We start from the raw sequence: 19,036 nt of genomic DNA on the forward strand, positions 1-19,036 counted from the left end.
GCAGACCCAAGTAAAAATATACTATCAATGGCGACAAAGCCGCCAAACAGGAAGTGGGTTAACATCTCGGCAACGCTTTGATGTATGAAGTCCAAACTTGGTACAGGGACCTATATTGTGAGGACACACTATGAATTTGGCATCATTTGGCCTCTAAAGGGGGCGCTGTAATACAGGAACTGAGCTCGTATCTCAGCAACGCTTTGATGTACAAAATCCAAACTTGGTATAAGGACTTGGTACCTGATTGTGAGGATGCACTAGGAAATTGGCATCATTTGGCCTCTATAGGAGGCGCTACAATACAGGAAATGAGCTCATATCTCAGCAACACTTTGATGTATGAAATCCAAACTTGGTACAGGGACTTGGTATCTGATTATGATGACGCAATAGGAAATTGGCATCATTTGGCCTCTATAGGGGGCGCTGCAATACAGGAAGTGAGCTCATATCTCAGCAACGCTTTGATGTATTAAGTTCAAACTTAATACAGGGAGAAAGTAGCTGATTGTGAGGACATGCATGGAAAGTGGTCTCATTTGGCCTCTAGGGGTGCTGTAATAAACAAAGTGAACTCACATCTCAGCAACTCTTTGGTGTATAAAGTCCAAACTTGGTAGAGGGACATGGTAGCTGATTGTAAGAACGCACAAGGACATTGTGTGTAATTTGGCCTCTAGGGGCACTGTAACAAAGTAAATTATTTCTCAGAAGCTTATTTCTGGCAGAATTACAGCAGCAAAGGTGAATATGATGGTGAACCAAATAGCTGGAAGGGGCTTGCCAAATGATATAGAATTTTGGAATGTTTTTCTTTTTTTTTATCTTGCGCATCCTCACATGTACTTTCGCTTTCTGTTCAATCCAATATGGCTTTCAGCAAGCACACAAGAAAACTTAAGAAGAACAATAAGTGCTGCTTTCAGCAAGCACACTTAATAACAGGCACATACCTGATATAAGGTCAATTTTCTCCAGACTGGAATGCTCAAAAATGCTAAAAATGTACCTGAAATGATCAGAAGGGTTTGAGGATCATGAAAAAGTGCCCAAAATTCACATTCCTAACTTTATAGAACCAAGATCTTAGCATATATGGTGAAATTCTGAGCCATAGACTTGAATGGAACAGCTCTGGATTTTACCCCCCCCCCCCCTCCCTCCCCTCGTGGGATCCAGGTTCCTGGAAGTGGCTCCTGATCTTGCTCCACCTATGTATAATCTTTGGCTTTATTATGAAGCAAGATAACTGGCTAACCCGGGTAACTTTGGGAGTAACCACTGGTCTCTAAAAGAACACTGCACTAAGCAGCTATCGTTTCTGGTTTCTGTGTTGTTTGGAGATCAGCGGTTACTCTTGAAGTTGGGTAAACCAGTAACCTTACTTCACAGATTGCGCTGAACAGTTTCCCCTCATCTTAAATTTGTAACAAAATGTACTATCCTGAATATCGCCTTAGTGCAACATCCCTTGCGCAGCCTCCTTCAGAGTGTTAAGTTTCCTAGTGTCACAGGCTCTGATGCTGTTGTCCCATCAGATGACTGCATAGAAAATGTATTTGCTATTACAGACTGGCAGAAGATATTCAACACCTTGCTGCACACACGTAACTGCACGTTTTCTCTGTCTGGTCATCTAGACAGCCTGTGGGACATTGTCAGCCAAAGAGGAGACAACCTACTGCATTATCGGTATGATTGTAAATACAAATCACCCCCCAAGTCAGATTTCTTCAAATTGAGAACTTTTTTTTATAAATTAGTTTAGAAAATGTTTATTTAAGTGTTATACAGTTTTGTGCAAACATGGCAACTTAGAACAAAACACCGTAAATAAAACATATGACCTAACCCAGTATCATACAATGTATGGGATGCATTAAGATATTATGTAGGCCTCATTTTTTGGTTATCTTATGAGGAAGTGAACTGTACTACCACATGTAATACAATAATATTAACATATGATGATAGCCTTAGGCCAGACATGAAAAAACATATTGCCCCACTATGGGGTATAAACAGAAAGAAACATGGAAGGGAAAACATCTGAAAAATAAATATTTAGAGTAAAATAACTGATTCTGTTCTACAGTAAAACACATAATATGCCAGACTAAACTAAAAAAAGAGGTGGTAATGAATGAAATACAGCAGTGAAATAGTAAATAATCAGATTTTAAGATTAACATTTGTGAACGTGGAAGACTACAGGACAGCCTCTTAAAACCACAAAGGAAGACATATTTGTTTGTTTTTGTTCAAGACAATATAGTTTGGCAGGTGGTGACAGTCCAACAATTACTTATCTATAAAATATGCCTCCACTTTTAAATCTTCCATCTATGTTTCACATGTGATTGTAAATGGATTGGCTTGAATTAGCAAGAACTGGTTTGTGTGTTGGAAGTATCAGACATATATGTCTTAGTCTTTGTTGAATACTTCATAGAGCTGAAAGAAACCCTCATTCTCTCTACAGTCCTGTTGCTGCGACAGAGAAGCATGTTCTTCACATGTTCTCTGAAGTCCTCCGATACATAGTAGTAGATGAATGGGTCTAAGCAGCTGTTAAAGCTAGCCATGCATAGTGTTGTGATATAGAAACCATAGGCATTGTTTTCTATCCCTTTGCTTAAAAGGGAGTAGTGCACCACCAGCATGACATTGCTCGGGATGAAAGACACAAGGAACACAGCCAACACTGTAATTATCAGCACTACAGCCTTTCTACGATTCTTTCCAGCATTGCCTTCCGTCATTGAGTTACCAACTGCACGCAGAAGCATGAAATAAGCTACTATAATCACCATAGAGGGTAGCAGGAAAGCAACAACAGCCATTGTCATGAAGTAATAGTAGGAGTACTGGATAGACTCAAATACCTTCATTGTGTTAATTCTACTGACATCATGGCATGTGGTAATATCAGGGCCTTGAAGCTTGACTGTTTGTTGGTAAAGGTAGAGTGGGGTGGTGCTGATCCAGATGAAGAACCAGATGAAGAGGGAAATAAGTATTGCCACACGGTTATTCTTCTTCAATTGTGAAAATGGGTGGGCTACTACCCAGTACCTCTGAACACTCAGACAGGCAATAAAGAGAATAGAGCAATACATGTTACCATAGAAGAAACCAATCAACACTTTACACAACCCCTCTCCATAAATCCAGTTGTTGCCATTGAAGTGGTAAGCAATCTTCAGTGGAATCCAGATGACAAAAAGCAGATCGGACAGAGCCAGGTTGGCCATGTAGATGGAAGATGGGTGTTTCTTCTTTGTTCTGAAGAGGAAGACCCAGAGAGCCAAGATGTTGGCTGGCAAACCCACACTGAAGACAACTATGTAGATAATTGGGAGGAAGACTGTGGTAAGACTGCTTTTAAGAATTTGTGCTGTTGCTTGATCTATGATGACATCGTCTGTGTTTTCCACCTCAGTTCCAACAAATCCTCTTCCACTTTTTGCAACTGAAATACAGATGTATGAAATACAGATTTAATGTCACTGAATTTGGATTAAGAAACAAATTACTTTGACTCAACGTACTGTATTAATGTCACATTACTTTGACTAAATGTACTGTAATAATTAAAATATGGAAAAAAGTACCACCTATAAAAATACACCACCTTACAAATACCACAACTTGAAAGTATGTGTAGCATCACTTTAGAATATCCCAAACTTTGTTCAAAAGTCAATGTGAAAAGCAGCCAGCTCACCCCTGTTATTTTATTGGCAGAGAACAGGTGTACCATGGGCTTAGTTAGTAGCTTTACCAGTTTTTTTTTTAACAATTAACACTGATTCTTCTCTATTATTGTGTTACAAATGTTGCTGATTGGATCATAAACAGCCACAGCAACTAAGAGGAATGACTGATAATGACTGACTCTTCTCTATTATTGTTTTACATGCTCCAAATGTAAAGCACTTTGAGCTGCATTCTGTGTATGAAATGTGCTATACAAATAAACATTATTATTATTATTATTATTATTATTAATACTCCAATTGATCACCACATTTTCAAAACTCTAAATACAGCTTGCACACAGAGGCACAATCTTTTGAAATTTGCACTGTAATGTTTAATCATTGTGCACTACTGGGACTGCAACAAACTAGCCTAGTCTATCGGTCAGAGAGTTCTGTAAACAGTCCCAACATCCGTAGTAAGTTTATTTTGTCAGATTAAACTATGATGGAAATTAGGGCTGGACGATATACCGAATATACTCGAGATATCTGTTTGCTCTATGTTCAATACAGTGTTATATCGCAAACAGTATTTAACCCACCATCATAATGTTTTGGCTTAAGCAACAACACATTTGTCTATCTCTCCAATCTCCCTTTCAGTCTTCTGTTTTCAATATAGCCTACCGATATGCTGCTCCAAACGACACGCAGTCTTACGATAGAACTTGTTATTGGGTCATTCCACGTCAATTCAACCAAGGCCCACGCACTTAGGTCTCAAAAAAATACTTTTTCTCAAATGAATGGTAGCGATGTTCACGAACCCTTCGTTCAACACATGACAAACCATATATCAGAATAAACAGCAGGGTCATTCCGTGTGAAATCACCCAATTTCAGCGCAATTTGGCAGGTGACCCTCTCCGAAAAAATCTGAAAAAAATTACAGGTGTTTGTAGACCAAATCCATGCATAGATCTTAAAGAGTATATCTGTATAACTAATCGTTGCAAAACTACAGCCCTTTGAAACTTCAAGTCATTTTAAGCATTGTGGTGAACAATCCTTTTTGTTCAACTTCCAGCATTATTGGCTCTTTTGGTATTTCACACACATTAGTGAAACTATGTGAATAGAACTACATTTTCCTGTTGAATTAAAAAATCCAATCGGATCAGACGTATCTTGTATACTTTCCCCTCTGCAAAGCTCTGAAAATGGCTATAAATTCATAATGTGAAAAGACATCATCACCTTTGAGGGCTTCTCGTTCAAAAAGTATGTGACACAAATTAATCAGATTTTTTTCCTACACATATATGTATTATAAGGTCCTGTCCATGCATTAACTTTGGTTGTTATCATTTTCATATTTTCAGAGCATTTTTTTTAAAATTGGGCTTGATTTTCAAAAAGCCTGTTTTCATCTTCTCATTTCACCACGTGGACAGTTAACAGGATTTTTTTTAATTTTACCATATATCATTCTGTATGTGAGGATCATCTGCCCAAAATTTGGGCTTGTTGCTGAGTTTCTTCATTGAGATAAGATTTTTTTTAAATATTGTCTATAAATCCACTGAATTTGTACTGGATCTGCAGTACCACTTTGCACCACATGTGGTGCTCTTTTAATACAATGGAAGTCAATGTAAGAGTAAGAGAGTCACTTGTTTGCTGCACATATCCAATCTAATCACACAGTTTATGGTTCATAGTTGAATTGGTCCAAATAATTATTGCAACATGAACAACATACTACTCATACATACATCTTATTTAGAGAAAATAAACTGTTCAAGTAAATTATACACACATAAGACTGACTGGTCATCATACATGCAGCAAGAGGATTTAGCATAATTTCCATCTTTGTAATGAGTGTTCTACACCAGCTTCAACCTATCAGTGCCTATATGAGCACTTTAATAATTTTTAGCCAGCTGGTTAGGCAAAGTCTATATTCATTGTCATATGCTTGGGATGCAGTCCTCTGTGATGCATAAACAAAGAGCATCAAGATGGAGATCAGTGCTTTAACAAACAATCAAACAATGGGTTTCTAAAATTCAGTTCATCAAGGTATTTCACTTGATGAAGATGACCATGTGTGTTTCCATCACAAGTATTCATAACAAGGTTTGAGGACTCGTGGATCCAAGAGGCATTTGTAAAAAGATGATAAATCTTTAGTATTGATTTTTCTGCATCTGACAATGCACTGAATTTTAGAAACCCCTTTTTACTTGAACCATATGAACCATAAACTGTGTGTTTAGATTGGATATGTGCAGCAAACAAGTGACTCTCTTACTCTTCCATTGACTTCCATTGTATTAAAAGAGCACCACACGTGGTGCAAAGTGGTACTGCAGATAAAGTACAAATTCAGTGGATTTATAGACAATATTTGTAAAAAATCTTCTCAATGAAGAAACTCAGCAACAAGCCCAAATTTTGGGCAGACGATCCTCACATACAGAATGATATATGGTAAAAATAAAAAAAATCCTGTTAACTGTCCACGTGGTGAAATGAGAAGATGAAAACAGGCTTTTTGAAAATCAAGCCCAATTTAATAAAAATGCTCTGACAATATGATAATGTTAACAACCAAAGTTAATGTATGGACATGACCTTATAATCCATACATGAGTGGGAAAAAAATCTGATGAATTTGTGTCACATACTTTTTGAATGACAAGCCCTCAAAGGTGGTGATGTTTTTTCACATAATGAATTTATAGCCATTTTCAGAGCTTTGCACAGGGGAAATTACACAAGATACACCTGATTTGATTGGATTGTTTAATTCAACAGGAAAATGTACTTCTATTCACATAGTTTCACTAATGTGTGTGAAATACCAAAAGAGCCAATAATGTTGGAAGTTGAACAAAAAGGATTGTTCACCACGATGCTTAAAATGACTTGAAACTTCAAAGGGCTGTGGTTTTGGAACCATTAGTGATACAGATATACTATTTAAAATTTATGCATAGGTTTGGTATACAAACACCTGTGATTTTTTTCAGATTTTTTGGGAGAGGGTGACCTGCCAGCCACTGGGTGATTTGACACGGAATAACCCAGCAGACCTTACCGAACACAAAGGTGTAAAGCAGTCCCCTGTACAGTTAGCTGTTCCAGAGTAATCCAGTTTTGAATTTGCAGCAAATTTCGACATGCATGGATGTCTCCAAATTTGGGCTTTAAGTTTTACAATGTGTTTAAATTGTTCTACATGATTTCATAACGGGCCAAATACAAAATAAATGTTACAAATATCGCCTAGACAGCTGATTAAGAGTTTGTGAAAGTAGCCTTAATGATCACAAAATGCTAAGCATTTGTTTCTTAAAGCTGAGCTGTGCTTAAATTGTAAGTAAGTAAGTAAGTAAGTATTATACTCTTGATCCCGTGAGGGAAATTTGGTCTCTGCATTTATCCCAATCCGTGAATTAGTGAAACACACTCAACACACAGTGAACACACAGTGAGGTGAAGCACACACTAATCCCGGCGCAGTGAGCTGCCTGCAACAACAGTGGCACTCGGGGAGCAGTGAGGGGTTAGGTGCCTTGCTCAAGGACACTTCAGCCATGCCTACTGGTCGGGGTTCGACCCGGCAACCCTCCGGTTACAAGTCCGAAGCGCTAACCAGTAGGCCACGGCTGCCCCTGGTTGGCTACTTCTTCCTCAAAATACTGTCAGACGCCAAATAAGCCAATTTCACAAAATGTTGGCGTGTTCCCTTAATCACAAATGTGCAAACCCAACAAACCCTTGACTTTTCTTATTGGCTAAAGAACCATGTCCCTGGAATCCATAGAATTTTGAAGAACACTGCAGTACAGTATACAGTAGTAAAGTAACAGTGAAACCCACTAGCCTACTAGTTTGAGCATCTGTGCTGAAAGACATATTTATAAGAACCCACAAAGGTGTTTTTTAAGTCCATAAAGCAAAAAGCTGTAGGCCTACATGACAGGTCATGAGATCTGGCAATTGAATGTGTCTCACGGTCAATATGTGAGACTTGAGAGCCCTGCACATTACGGCTCCCACACACAGCTGCGTGCTTCGCGTTGCTGGAGACGCATTCCATTCACTTTACATGGGCTCACGTGATCCGTTGCCGAACTGAATTGTGGGTCCGTCGCGTCGCGTTTCTCCCGCCGCTCGCGTTGAGGAGTTCAGCTGTTGCTGCACCGACAGACGGCACCGGCCAATCAAGCCAATCTACGGACGGCACCAACCAATCACATTACGGTTTTACTTCGTCATTTGCATAGCTACCGTCGGGAACACCCACTGGCATGCATTGATGGAACGCAGCTGTGTGTGGGAGCCGTTACTGACTCTTTCATCAACAAAACAATGCTGTAAAAATGCACATTCCTGCCTATTCCACATAGGAGACATTTATGATGGAATGTGGCTGCTATAGGAAAGACAACGTAACAATCAGTAACATGTAGGCAACAATATAGCCTAAGGCTATCCAGAGAACTATAAAGTCGACTTTGCGCATGAGAGTGCCTTGAGACAAACTGAACGAGGGAGGAAAGGCTGCTTTTCGGTGGGCGTGTTTAGGTATGTGCAGGCTACTACGAATGCACAGTGCTCAACCATACATGGATTTCTATGCAACGTCACGAAAACATGTGTGCGCAACTATACAAATATAACAAAGCACCAACAACGTAGTTAGCGAGCCCCCTTGGGTCAATTTTCGCCGGAGTTACACATTAACACTGAAAAGTAAGATTAGATAAGCAACTCAAGTCGTTTGTCCTGGTCCTGGTATTTGTCCAAGGTGAGTCAATTTAGGCTACTTATACACAATAAGATCTCCATTAAAGCAAAGCACACGTTCAATGAATGAATGAAAGCGCCTACCTTGTCTCGCAATAAACAGTGGGTGGAAATCCCGACACTCTTTCAACTACATGAAACTTAATAGTGAACCATAAAATATACTCCCCAGATTTAAGTGCCCATCAGTCCCAACATTTAGCAATTTAATCAAACAGCCCAAAAGTAAATTTAATCCCAAACCAAACTGAAAATCTTCTGCTTTTGGTAGCCTACCGGTAGCCACTCCAAACGAAATGCATCTCACAATAAAACGCACGTTAGAAAAAAAATCCTTAACTTAAATAAGTAAGTATACAGCGGGGGAAATAAGTATTGAACACGTCAAAAACAATTTCAGTAAGTATACTTCCCATGAGGCTATTTGTATGAAATTTTCACCAGACATTAGTATTAACTCAGATAATCCACCCATATAAAAAAAATCCAAACATTAAAGTCCATAGGTAGAGTTATGTGCAATAAAGTGGAATGACACAGGAAAAAAGTATTGAACACGCCTACTGAAATTTCTTAAATACTTTGTGGAAAAGCCTTTATCCGTAATGACAGCTTCCTGTATGATGAAACTAATCAGTCACAGTATTCTGGTGTGAGTTTGGCCCATTCTTTTAAACAGATAGTCCTTTAATATTGAAGATTTCAGGGGTCCCTGTTGTGAATCCTGATCTTTAGTTAACTTCCAAAACTGTTCAATTGAATTGAAGTCAGGGCCTTGATTTCCTTTCTCTGAAACCAATTGAGAGTTTCCTTTGCTGAATGGTTTGGATCATTGTCCTGCTGGAAGGTCTAGCCATGTCTCATCCTCATCATCCTGGTGGATGTAAAGATTCTCCCAGAACAAAATGATCCATTCATCATTCCTTCAACTGTATGAAGTCTGCTAGTACCATGAGATGAAAAACAGTCCACACCATGATGCCACCACCTCCAAATCTCACTGTTGGTAGGGTATTTTTAGGGTGATGCACAGTGCCATTTCTCCTCCAAATATGGTGTGTAGTATGACATCCGAAAAGTTAAATTTTTAACCAGAATACATTCTCTCAGTATTTCATAGGATTGTTCAAATGTTGTGTAGCAAACTTTCAACGAGCTTTGACATGTTTTTCGTCAGCAATAGAGTCATGCGGGATGAGCGTGCATAGAGGCCATGTCGGTGGAGTGCATTACCTATGATTTTCTCTGTAACAATTGTACCTGCTGCCTCCAAGTCTTTCTGGAGCTTTCTCAGAGTGGTCCTTGGCTCTTGGGCTACTCTTCTGACTATCCTTCTGACTTCCTGGTCAGAAATCGTGCAAGGAGATCCTGTGCATGGCCAGTTGATGATGTAGTGATGTTCCTTCCACTTGCAAATAATGGATTCTGAAGTTTTGAAGTGCATCTGTAACCAGTTCCATTAATATGTTTTGCAACAATAAGGTTGCAAAGATCTTGGGAGGGCTCTTTGCTTTTACCCATCATGAAATGTTTCTTGTGTGACACCTTGCTAACAAAAAACCTTTTTATAGCCCACCAGTATGTACTAACCCAGCTTATATCAATTTGTACAGATAGGAGGGATAATTTCTCTAACTACTTATAGATTCCAGTTTGTTCCTTGCCATTCTTTACGTTTGTCTACTGCTTTTTCTTAGCGTGTTCAATACCATTCCACTTTTTTACTCATAACACTACTTTTAGACATTAATGTTTGGATTTTTATATATGTGTGGATTACCTTAGTTAATACTAATGTCCGGTGAAACTTTCATGCGAATAGCCTCACTGGAATAATACTGAAAAAAATGTTGACGTGTTCAATACTTATTTTCCCCGCTGTAAGTATATATACTCTTTTGGTCCCGTGAGGGAAATTTGTTTTCTGCATTTATCCCAATCCGTGAATTAGTGAAACACACACTGCACACAGTGAACACACAGTGAGGTGAAGCACACACTAACCCAGAGCAGTGAGCTGCCTGCTACAGCGGCACTCGGGGAGCAGTGAGGGGTTAAGCTTAGGTGCCTTGCCTCAAGGGCAGTTCAGCCGTGGATGTGGGCATACAGTGGGCAGTGCTTCGACTTGGCCAGCTTCACTCGCGCTTCACTCGCGGTCCACGCGCGGGATCACACGGTATCACGCGACTTTAATTTGTATTTTTCCAGTGACGCTGCAACGACGCTGCAACAACCCAAACAACCGGTAGATGTCTCTTGTGAGCAGGGTGTCTCGTAAAAAGAAATGGAGCCTGGAAAACCCTACACAGACTTCACTACAGACTTTAGCAGACTGGTTTAGAAATAATTTAATAGCCAGAAATATGCCTGCCCTGCCCTAATAAAGAAATATTTGGTTAACTGCGAGTGAATCCCGTTTGCAGCCGTAAGAAACGCAGGACAAATTAAACATTCTGGTTTTCTCCGAGTGCAACGATGATAGACAAACATCATTTGGACAAAATATAGAGCATATTAACCTCCGTTGCTCAGCCAAATGCCTTCCTGTTACGTCCTGTTATCACGGAGTTACAGGCGATAAACGATTTTTGATGGTCACAAGTTTACTTCATTAGCGGTTTATTTTTTTGATTATTAAAGAGTGTTTTTCATTTAAAGGTTTGACTTCGTGCTTATTCAGTAGAGCATTTAGTGCTCTTCCCAATCCCAGACGTTCACATTGCATGTTTGTTTGTAATGGATGCAACCGCGAGATAGGCTATGCGTTTGACGGCAATGAGTTGTTACAGACATGAACCAAGACATAGGCTATAGCCCAGCAGCAATCTAGGGACTGTTCGTTATTTATTGAAGGGGCCACCGGAGGAATTTTGAGTGCTTCAGTCAAAAGTTGCATGACCCTCACTTGACTGCTAGAAATTGTTCAATGACCCTCCGACAGAATTGTTAAAAAAGACAAGACCCTCCCCTGCCAATTGTCGCTGTCTTCCGCCCGCGCTGCTTTGCGCCACAGCCACACACTGTGATAACGTTCTTAAATCAATCTTTCCCGTGAGCTTGCATGCTACCAGTCCTTCCTTTTCAAATGTGTTGCGCCTGTTTCACAATTTCACAAATAATCATATGTGATTAATAATATGACAAATAATCCCTGTGCACGGGGACCGAAACAATGCATGTTCTAGTGACTGCCGTAAGAGAAGCGGGTTCTGTGTTTCGTTCATGTCAGTGACTGACGCGAGAGAAGCGGGGTCTGTGTTGTGTTGCGTTGCGTTAATTTATTTTCAATACCTGGCTGTTACGCGATACAATTAACTATTGTAGGCTACCATCAATTAATAACGTAGGCAACACCCAGGTAACATGTTGTCCAGGCTATCTGAAACAAGTGGTTGCCCTTCATCTAAAACAAGTGGTTGCTAGGCTGCTACAGCCGTCAGTGCACTGTGCACAGCATGCTACTCTTTGTGGTTGATCAAATAAAAATAAAATATGTATTTGGTGATGAAATAGGTAGGTGGGAAAAACCAGAAGGCACACAACACCGGCCCTGCCCCCAACAAATCACACCTTCCCACCAGCTGTGACAGCTTAAAACAAGTCGAGAGGACTCCTAACTTACAGACCTATTCACAAACCGGTTTTGTGGCATTTCGCCTGTTTTGTAATCCTATGTGGCTACAGGAGCTTCTAATCGTGAGGAAGCAATTTTGCATTGTAGGCATAACTAACATGCAATAACACCAACAACCAAAACTAGGCTACTCATTGTCAACATGTAAATTAAATGTAACATTATTGTGAATCAAATTAAAATGTTCTCTTTTGCAAACGTAGGCATAGGCATAGTAACAGATTAATTTAATAATGTTACAAAGATACTACATCAATCCGTATGTTTCATTAGGCTACTAGGCTATTTGTTTTGCTTTACTCTTGATTCATTTAGGCTAGGCCTTTTTTTTTTCAGTTATTCATCATCTTCCGTCCTTATGTAGCGCACGCATTCTCAGACCTGTCACTCATCGTAAGGGAGGTGTTTGGAATCATTCCCGCGTTACAATCATCAGCCAATCAAGGTGGTCAACTTCAGTCAAGCTCGTGTATGAGTAATAACGTCATCCATAGCAACGAAGACTCACTCACTCTTAGTCAAAGATTCTAGAGCGCTCAGCTCCAGAATCTGTTCAGGAGTTGTCATTTTCCCTTACTAAGAGTAGGTCTGAAAGGCTTTGTGAATAACTTAATAAGAGAAACTCGTAGCTAAAATCTTTTATTGCTATTTAGAAGTAGCCTACTCCTAGTGGTAAGATATAAGGCTTTGTGAATATGGCCCCTGGTGTCTAACCCAATGCATAGCCCATTTACACAAAATAATGGTCAAATATTAGGCTACTGATGATCATTGTTATTTAAGAACATGCAGTGCGCGTAGGGCACCAAAAACATCTTGCTCGTAAAAAATAATCATACCGCACATTATGGCGGGTCTGTTATTTAACCTACTTAGCCTACTGTAGGCTGCGCAAACCACAGGCCTTTATTTTGGGCAAGCCTGCATTCGAGGCAGGCCTTCTGTTTTATATAAAGCCTGCGCTAACAGTAATCCTCCTGCCCCCGATACCACAGCTGTGGATAGTGTGGAATGTTCAAGTAATAACACAATCCAATGTGTGTCTCAATTGTCCCCCACTGACCACCTCACACATTTCTTTAGATTTTGCAACGACCTTACATGACACAATGCCATAAAATGCCAGTTTTTAGGACACAGAATAATGTTTGTAATGATACCAGTTAGGCCTATGTTCAACAGTAACATAAGTGTAATGAGCTATTCATTGTCAAAGGTGCATGGTGAAGTGAAATTCTTACTTTGGAAAACAAACATTTGCCGATATCATTGGATAGGGGATAGGCCTACTTGTTTATTTTTTACATAGCCTAGGCTACAATGGCCAGTTCAGACAAAGCCGAAATTACTAATTTTGAAACATTTGTATGGTTATATTGCTTGACTTAAATCCCAGAGAGTAGGCTACCGCACCCCACAGTGATGGGCCTAGCGGTCTTACACCATCAGTGTGGGGTATAAACAAGCTGAGAATTTAGCGGTGTCACGTCTGCCTGTCACAGACGTGGGGAGCTGAAGCTTGGGATACAGTTACTACAGTAACAGTATTTTATTTTACTTCTTATGGAATAATTTTTTTTTCACTTTTATAAAGGCTTTGTTTGAATGCTGTTGGAACAAATAGTAGTTGATTAGAAAGGCAACTTTCTGTTGCAATATTCTGTGTGTTCTGGACTGCAGGTAACTTGTTAAGCCAGTGGTTCTCAAACTTTTTCTTTCATTCCCCACTTTGATCAAGGGGGCATTGACTGATGATAGTGGAGATAACGTGTTATCCCGAGGCCTTTGCAAGTCAGCATCTCCGACGGTAGTCTACCCTAATAAAAATATACGTTTTCATTGTCCCAAACGGAGAGCCATACTTTATTGTTTTAACGATCGCTATGCTACTCACCAAAATGTAGGCATGGGAACATGATGAAGTAGCCTATCCAACTGTCGTGTGTTAAATTATTGTGATTACGAGCCAGTGTGGTTTTCAAACATTATGCGTGACTCGGACATCTAACGAAATGCAACAGACTCGTATCGTCCTTGCATTCGCAAAATGAGGACAGACTGCTCAGATAACGGGTGTACCTCCAGTTATGCACGGTTTTAGTCAAGTCATTTAAATGTGCTGGTGAAACAGTTGTGTACTCTATTGTTATTTATCCCTATTCACCCACGCCGTCAATGCTGTGGCGCAGTGCGTTAAGGCCGGCTAATGACAGTTATTTTATTATTAGTTATCAGTCCCCTGTCCAAGAGTTCGAATCTTTTGAGAAATGCTGAATAGACCACAACCAATTTCAATTCTTCAACACGGTCACCGTTAGACTAGAGGGGAGCAAGAATGGGAAAAGATCTGGGCACAGTTCTTCCAGAGCTTCGTGCCAAGTAATAAGCGTTGAGTCGAGATGTTTGTGTGAATGAAACGAAGCGTATAGGCCATAGTGTGACATGCGTAAACCAATGGTGTAGAGATGACGCCACAGGGTTTTATTTAAGAGAGCCTACGTTTGTATGTAGGCAATTTATATTCACAATACTTAGGCCTACTAAAATAAATAGTATTTTTTTTGTATTGGTTGTTTAGAGTAAAAAAAAAATCGGTCGGTCTTAACGCAGGTTTACAACCGGCAAGTCGGTCTGACTAAAAGGGGAAAAAAATAAATATTTGGGTCGGTTCTAAATTGACAGGGTCGGTCGGGTTACGGCAAACGAAAATATTTTTAAGGATCGCCTGGCAGTGTTTTTTTGCGCGTCTGCAGAAGTCAGCCAAATATGAATGTAATTCTGCGGCATAAAGCAGATGTATTTGTTTATTGTACAGAAAAATAAAAATGACATGTCAAGCAGTCAATTGACTACATTGCAGTCAAGAAGTAGGGCAAATTAATTTACGAAACCAAAATGTGGGTCATAGTTGTTAAGCCTCTATTGCGTAGCCTGTTAAAAATGTCGCCAGATAGTATTAAATCGGCAACAACATTGTTTTCTGCAGAAGCCTACCCAAGGCTACAGATTCATTCTGAACAGTTATTTCTCTACTGGCTCAATTATCACACAAGACACTGTTTTGATTTCCTGTTTTGACAGCAAATTTCAAAGCCTTAAGCCATACCCAAGTAGCCTAAATCGAGGTAATGTTTAATTATGCATGATTTATTTTGTTATTGAATTCGTAGGCTGGGATTACTCTCGGCAACAATTATGTTTAATGGTAGATCCTGCTTTTTCAGAAGGGGCAGCAGGCAGAGCGATGTACAGTGGCAGAGCGACGCACAGTGGCTGAAAGTGGTACTAAAGCTTCACGCAGCTTCACGCCTCGTAATGCGCGAATGAAGTGGTCATTTGAAAGCGATGCCCACTGTAGGAGAGCAGTGCTCAACCACTTTCCCACTTTCCCCACCCACATTTTTCCTACTGGTCGGGGATCGAACCCACAACCCTTCGGTTACAAGCCCGAAGCCCTAACCTAAGGCCACGGCTGCCCCCACTTGCTGTTATCTACGCTAATTTGTTATTGTTCATGAAGGCTGTCTGAGAAGTTGTTATTTTATGAGTAGCCTTTTACTTTATTTCTAAGAATATAACAAAAGCATAAGAAATAAAGGCCTGCCTCGAAGCCTGCCCCAAATAAAGGCCTGTGCTTTGCACAGCCTAAATAAATAAAAGACCCCTGACACAATTTGAGGATTTACGGTCATTTGCAAGATAAGGACGTTTCTGTATGCCCCCTGCTCCAGGATATATTCATGATCGCTACTCGTAACAGTAACATTAAACTATATTTTCTGTAGCCTAGCCCAGCGTTTCTTAAACTATGGGCCACCAACGTGGAGACTGCTGGTCTGCGGAGCCGTGGAGTGAAATTAGGCCCGGTGCTTTGTGTGATAATTTGCTGCGCAATTGATCAAGGAACCGCGGACCGACAGAAAAAGAAAACAAACGTTTCTGCATTCAGGAGGAAATACTTGCTAATTCGATGTCATTAGACATAAAGCCGTACAATTAAGTAGTGGTATGAGCGTTCATTCAATGCATGCGTGCGCGCGAAACCGAAACCACCCGATAACGTTGGTAGCAAAGCTCCGCTTCAACCTGTTGGAAGGCTGTTTAATTATTTAACGGCATTTAATAGAACTACGTGGATTCTTGCAATTTCCATATAAACAGAGCAGAGACTGTATAATACACTGTCTAGCATTGAGTATAGTCAAATTTTAATATAATGTGGCCAAAAGATATTGTAGCCTTATTAGTCTTCCTATTAAAGATCTCCAGAGATTTACGCTTATCTGCTCCGCCGTTTACCATACACAAAAGCTGGTATTATGTTTCCTGAATCCTTACATTCAGGCATTCAAATTAAATTTCTTTAAAAAGCATGTACATTTTTTCTCCATTTGCCTACCAGTGTATGATGCATTGCTTAAATGAGGGAAACATTCCAAAACAATAGCACCCGTATAGTTGTTTTGAGTATTTCTCATGCAAGCATCATGCAACCATGAAAAAGCAATTAACTTAACTATTGTAATTATTATATCTTACATTAGTAAAGCAGTCCTCTGATGTGCATGTTTTCACAAACATTTTGTGAACAACGTTAGCACTTTAAACATTGACTGCTTTGAAGTGAAAGTGCATGTATAACAATATAGCATAATAATAATTGTGATAATGATAATCATCATGATAATTTAATGGGGGGGGGGTGTAGGTGGGCCCTATGACCCCAAAGTCTGCCATGACCGGGCCTCAGGTCAAAGAAGTTTGAGAAAGGCTGGCCTAGCCTATTATAGGCTATCAACATGGTCTTCAACATTTTCAAAAAAATAACAGTGAGGTTAGCATACATAGAATGGACACCGGACGGAAGTTGCCTAGGAGTTCACAATAAAGTGATATTACCCATCATTAAGCTGCGACAGACACACAAAACATGTTAAGCTTTAGGCCTACTGTTACTGTTGCAATGCAGAAGTAATTTTCTGCCAAGGATAGCCTATGGTGCAAGACCGGATAATCAGGTTTTTCGGCCTGCATAGCCCGCACCGAAACTTGTTATTTGCATGGTTAAAGCTAAACTGTTAAACACGTTATCTGTTAATATCATATAGGCCTACGTAGTTCATGGTAGTCACGTCCAACGCTTCATTTAGCCAATTTTCATTTTGCAGCCTAATGTTAATGTTCATGAAATAACCCTTATGATCATGCCTACAAACCCACACTGGTAGGCTACGCGGAAAGGTCAAGCTCCTTAGTTAAAAGATAAACTATAGTCCACCATGTCAAAAACAGTGATACGAATGAAGAACATCACATAATTTGCCTACCTGTTTGTGAAGCTGTGTTAAAAGAGAACCAGAAAAATATCAAGACGTTAGCGAGGTTTAAGGCAGCCATCGTGCGTTAAAGGTAGGCTAGAGCAATGCTCTTCCGCCTTCAGGTGATCACCTATCTACAAAAATGGCAGTCTTCACAGAAACTGTGACACACCCTGTATTATCCAGTCACATGTCAGGGATCACATTACCTGGTTTCGCTCAGTTTGCCGCATTGAACATAGGCATTGAAAAGCCATGACGCGCAGTGACAACTGTTGTGACAACGTATCCTAGAACGTTGGCGACCACAGCAGCTCTACATTGTCACAGACATACGTAGATTTGGCTTAGAATACGTGCACTTTTGGCCTTTCAGCTTTTAGAAAATTAATTATCTCCAAACACACATTAACAATCATTGATACACTCCTTAATTTGTCTTGAAATAAAGTATCATAGTAGGCCCAATTGCATGACGTGGAATATTGTTATTTTTTTTATCCGTTTTCTAAAGCGTCAGGGCATAATGTCATTTCCACCATGCCTCAAATTATGTTATTTATTTGCATATTATACAATATATTTCATTATATTACATTATATATCAGTTACCATGTTTATGACTACCTAATCATACCACATAACAAATCCTAGGACTTTGTGAACCAACTGTATTATAGCTTGAAGTTGCTCAGGTGCACCCCCAGGTATTTAAAGAAAGAGCCAACTTCAACATCTGCACTTTCAATGCAGAGTCAAGTCAACTTTATTTATATAGCGCATTCCATACACAGAGATCATTCAATGTGCTTTACATAAACAAAAGCAAACAGGAATAGTTGATAAAAGTATAGAAGGGCAATAGTCAAAGAATAGTTTAAAAATTAAAGCATAATAATAATAATAAAAATAACAATAAAACATAAAACACACATGGTGATAGTACATAAAAGCATAAAAGGGCAATAATTTAAAAGTGTTTAAAAAGTAGTAATTAGAAAAAAAAGAGAAAAAAAACATAGCAATTATTAAAATTTTAGCTGAAAGACTTTCCCAGATTTATAAATGTAAAAAATAAGTGATCGGTTAGCAGAAAGCATCTGAGAAAAGTTTGGTCTTAAGTCTAGATTTGAAACTGGCTACAGTTGGGGCAACTTTGATCTCATCTGAAAGTTGGTTCCAGAGCTGAACTGCATAGCAACTAAACGCTGCTTCACCATGTTTAGTTCTAACAGTAGGTTTTACTAACAAGTATTTCTCCTGAGACCTGAGAGGTCTGGTATGTATGATTTGACCCAGTTGATATACTATACTATCCAACCCAGTGCTCTAATCTGTGTAGTAATATTTTGTGATCAACAGTGTCAAAGGCTGCACAAAGGTCCAATAACACTAGGACTGATGTTTTGCCAGCATCTGTATTGAGGCGTGTGTCATTTAAAACCGCATTTGATGTTAGGAAGGTGGTTACTTGATTAGAGACTATTTTTTCAATAATTTTGGCAATAAAAGGTAGATTGGATATGGGCCTGTTGTTTAGCATGGTGGCATCTAAG

General features: G+C 39.6%; 1 protein-coding gene across 1 annotated transcript; it reads right to left on the reverse strand.

Annotated features, from left to right (window-relative positions):
* Window positions 1-1,762: 1,762 nt before the first annotated feature.
* f2rl1.2 (coagulation factor II (thrombin) receptor-like 1, tandem duplicate 2) lies at window positions 1,763-17,630 on the reverse strand. Its single transcript, XM_076284927.1, has 2 exons — window positions 17,490-17,630; window positions 1,763-3,475 (listed from the first exon to the last, which is right to left on the reverse strand). The coding sequence occupies exons 1-2, from the start codon at window positions 17,557-17,559 to the stop codon at window positions 2,385-2,387; spliced, it is 1,161 nt and encodes a 386-aa protein (XP_076141042.1). The 5' UTR covers window positions 17,560-17,630; the 3' UTR covers window positions 1,763-2,384.
* Window positions 17,631-19,036: the final 1,406 nt, after the last annotated feature.

The sequence above is a fragment of the Alosa pseudoharengus genome, unplaced genomic scaffold (assembly GCF_046254945.1).
Source record: "Alosa pseudoharengus isolate Yale_2024_CS ecotype anadromous, Long Island Sound unplaced genomic scaffold, YU_APseudo_1.1 YU_APseudo_1.1_scf_14, whole genome shotgun sequence".
NCBI classification, from domain to species: Eukaryota; Metazoa; Chordata; class Actinopteri; order Clupeiformes; family Clupeidae; genus Alosa; species Alosa pseudoharengus.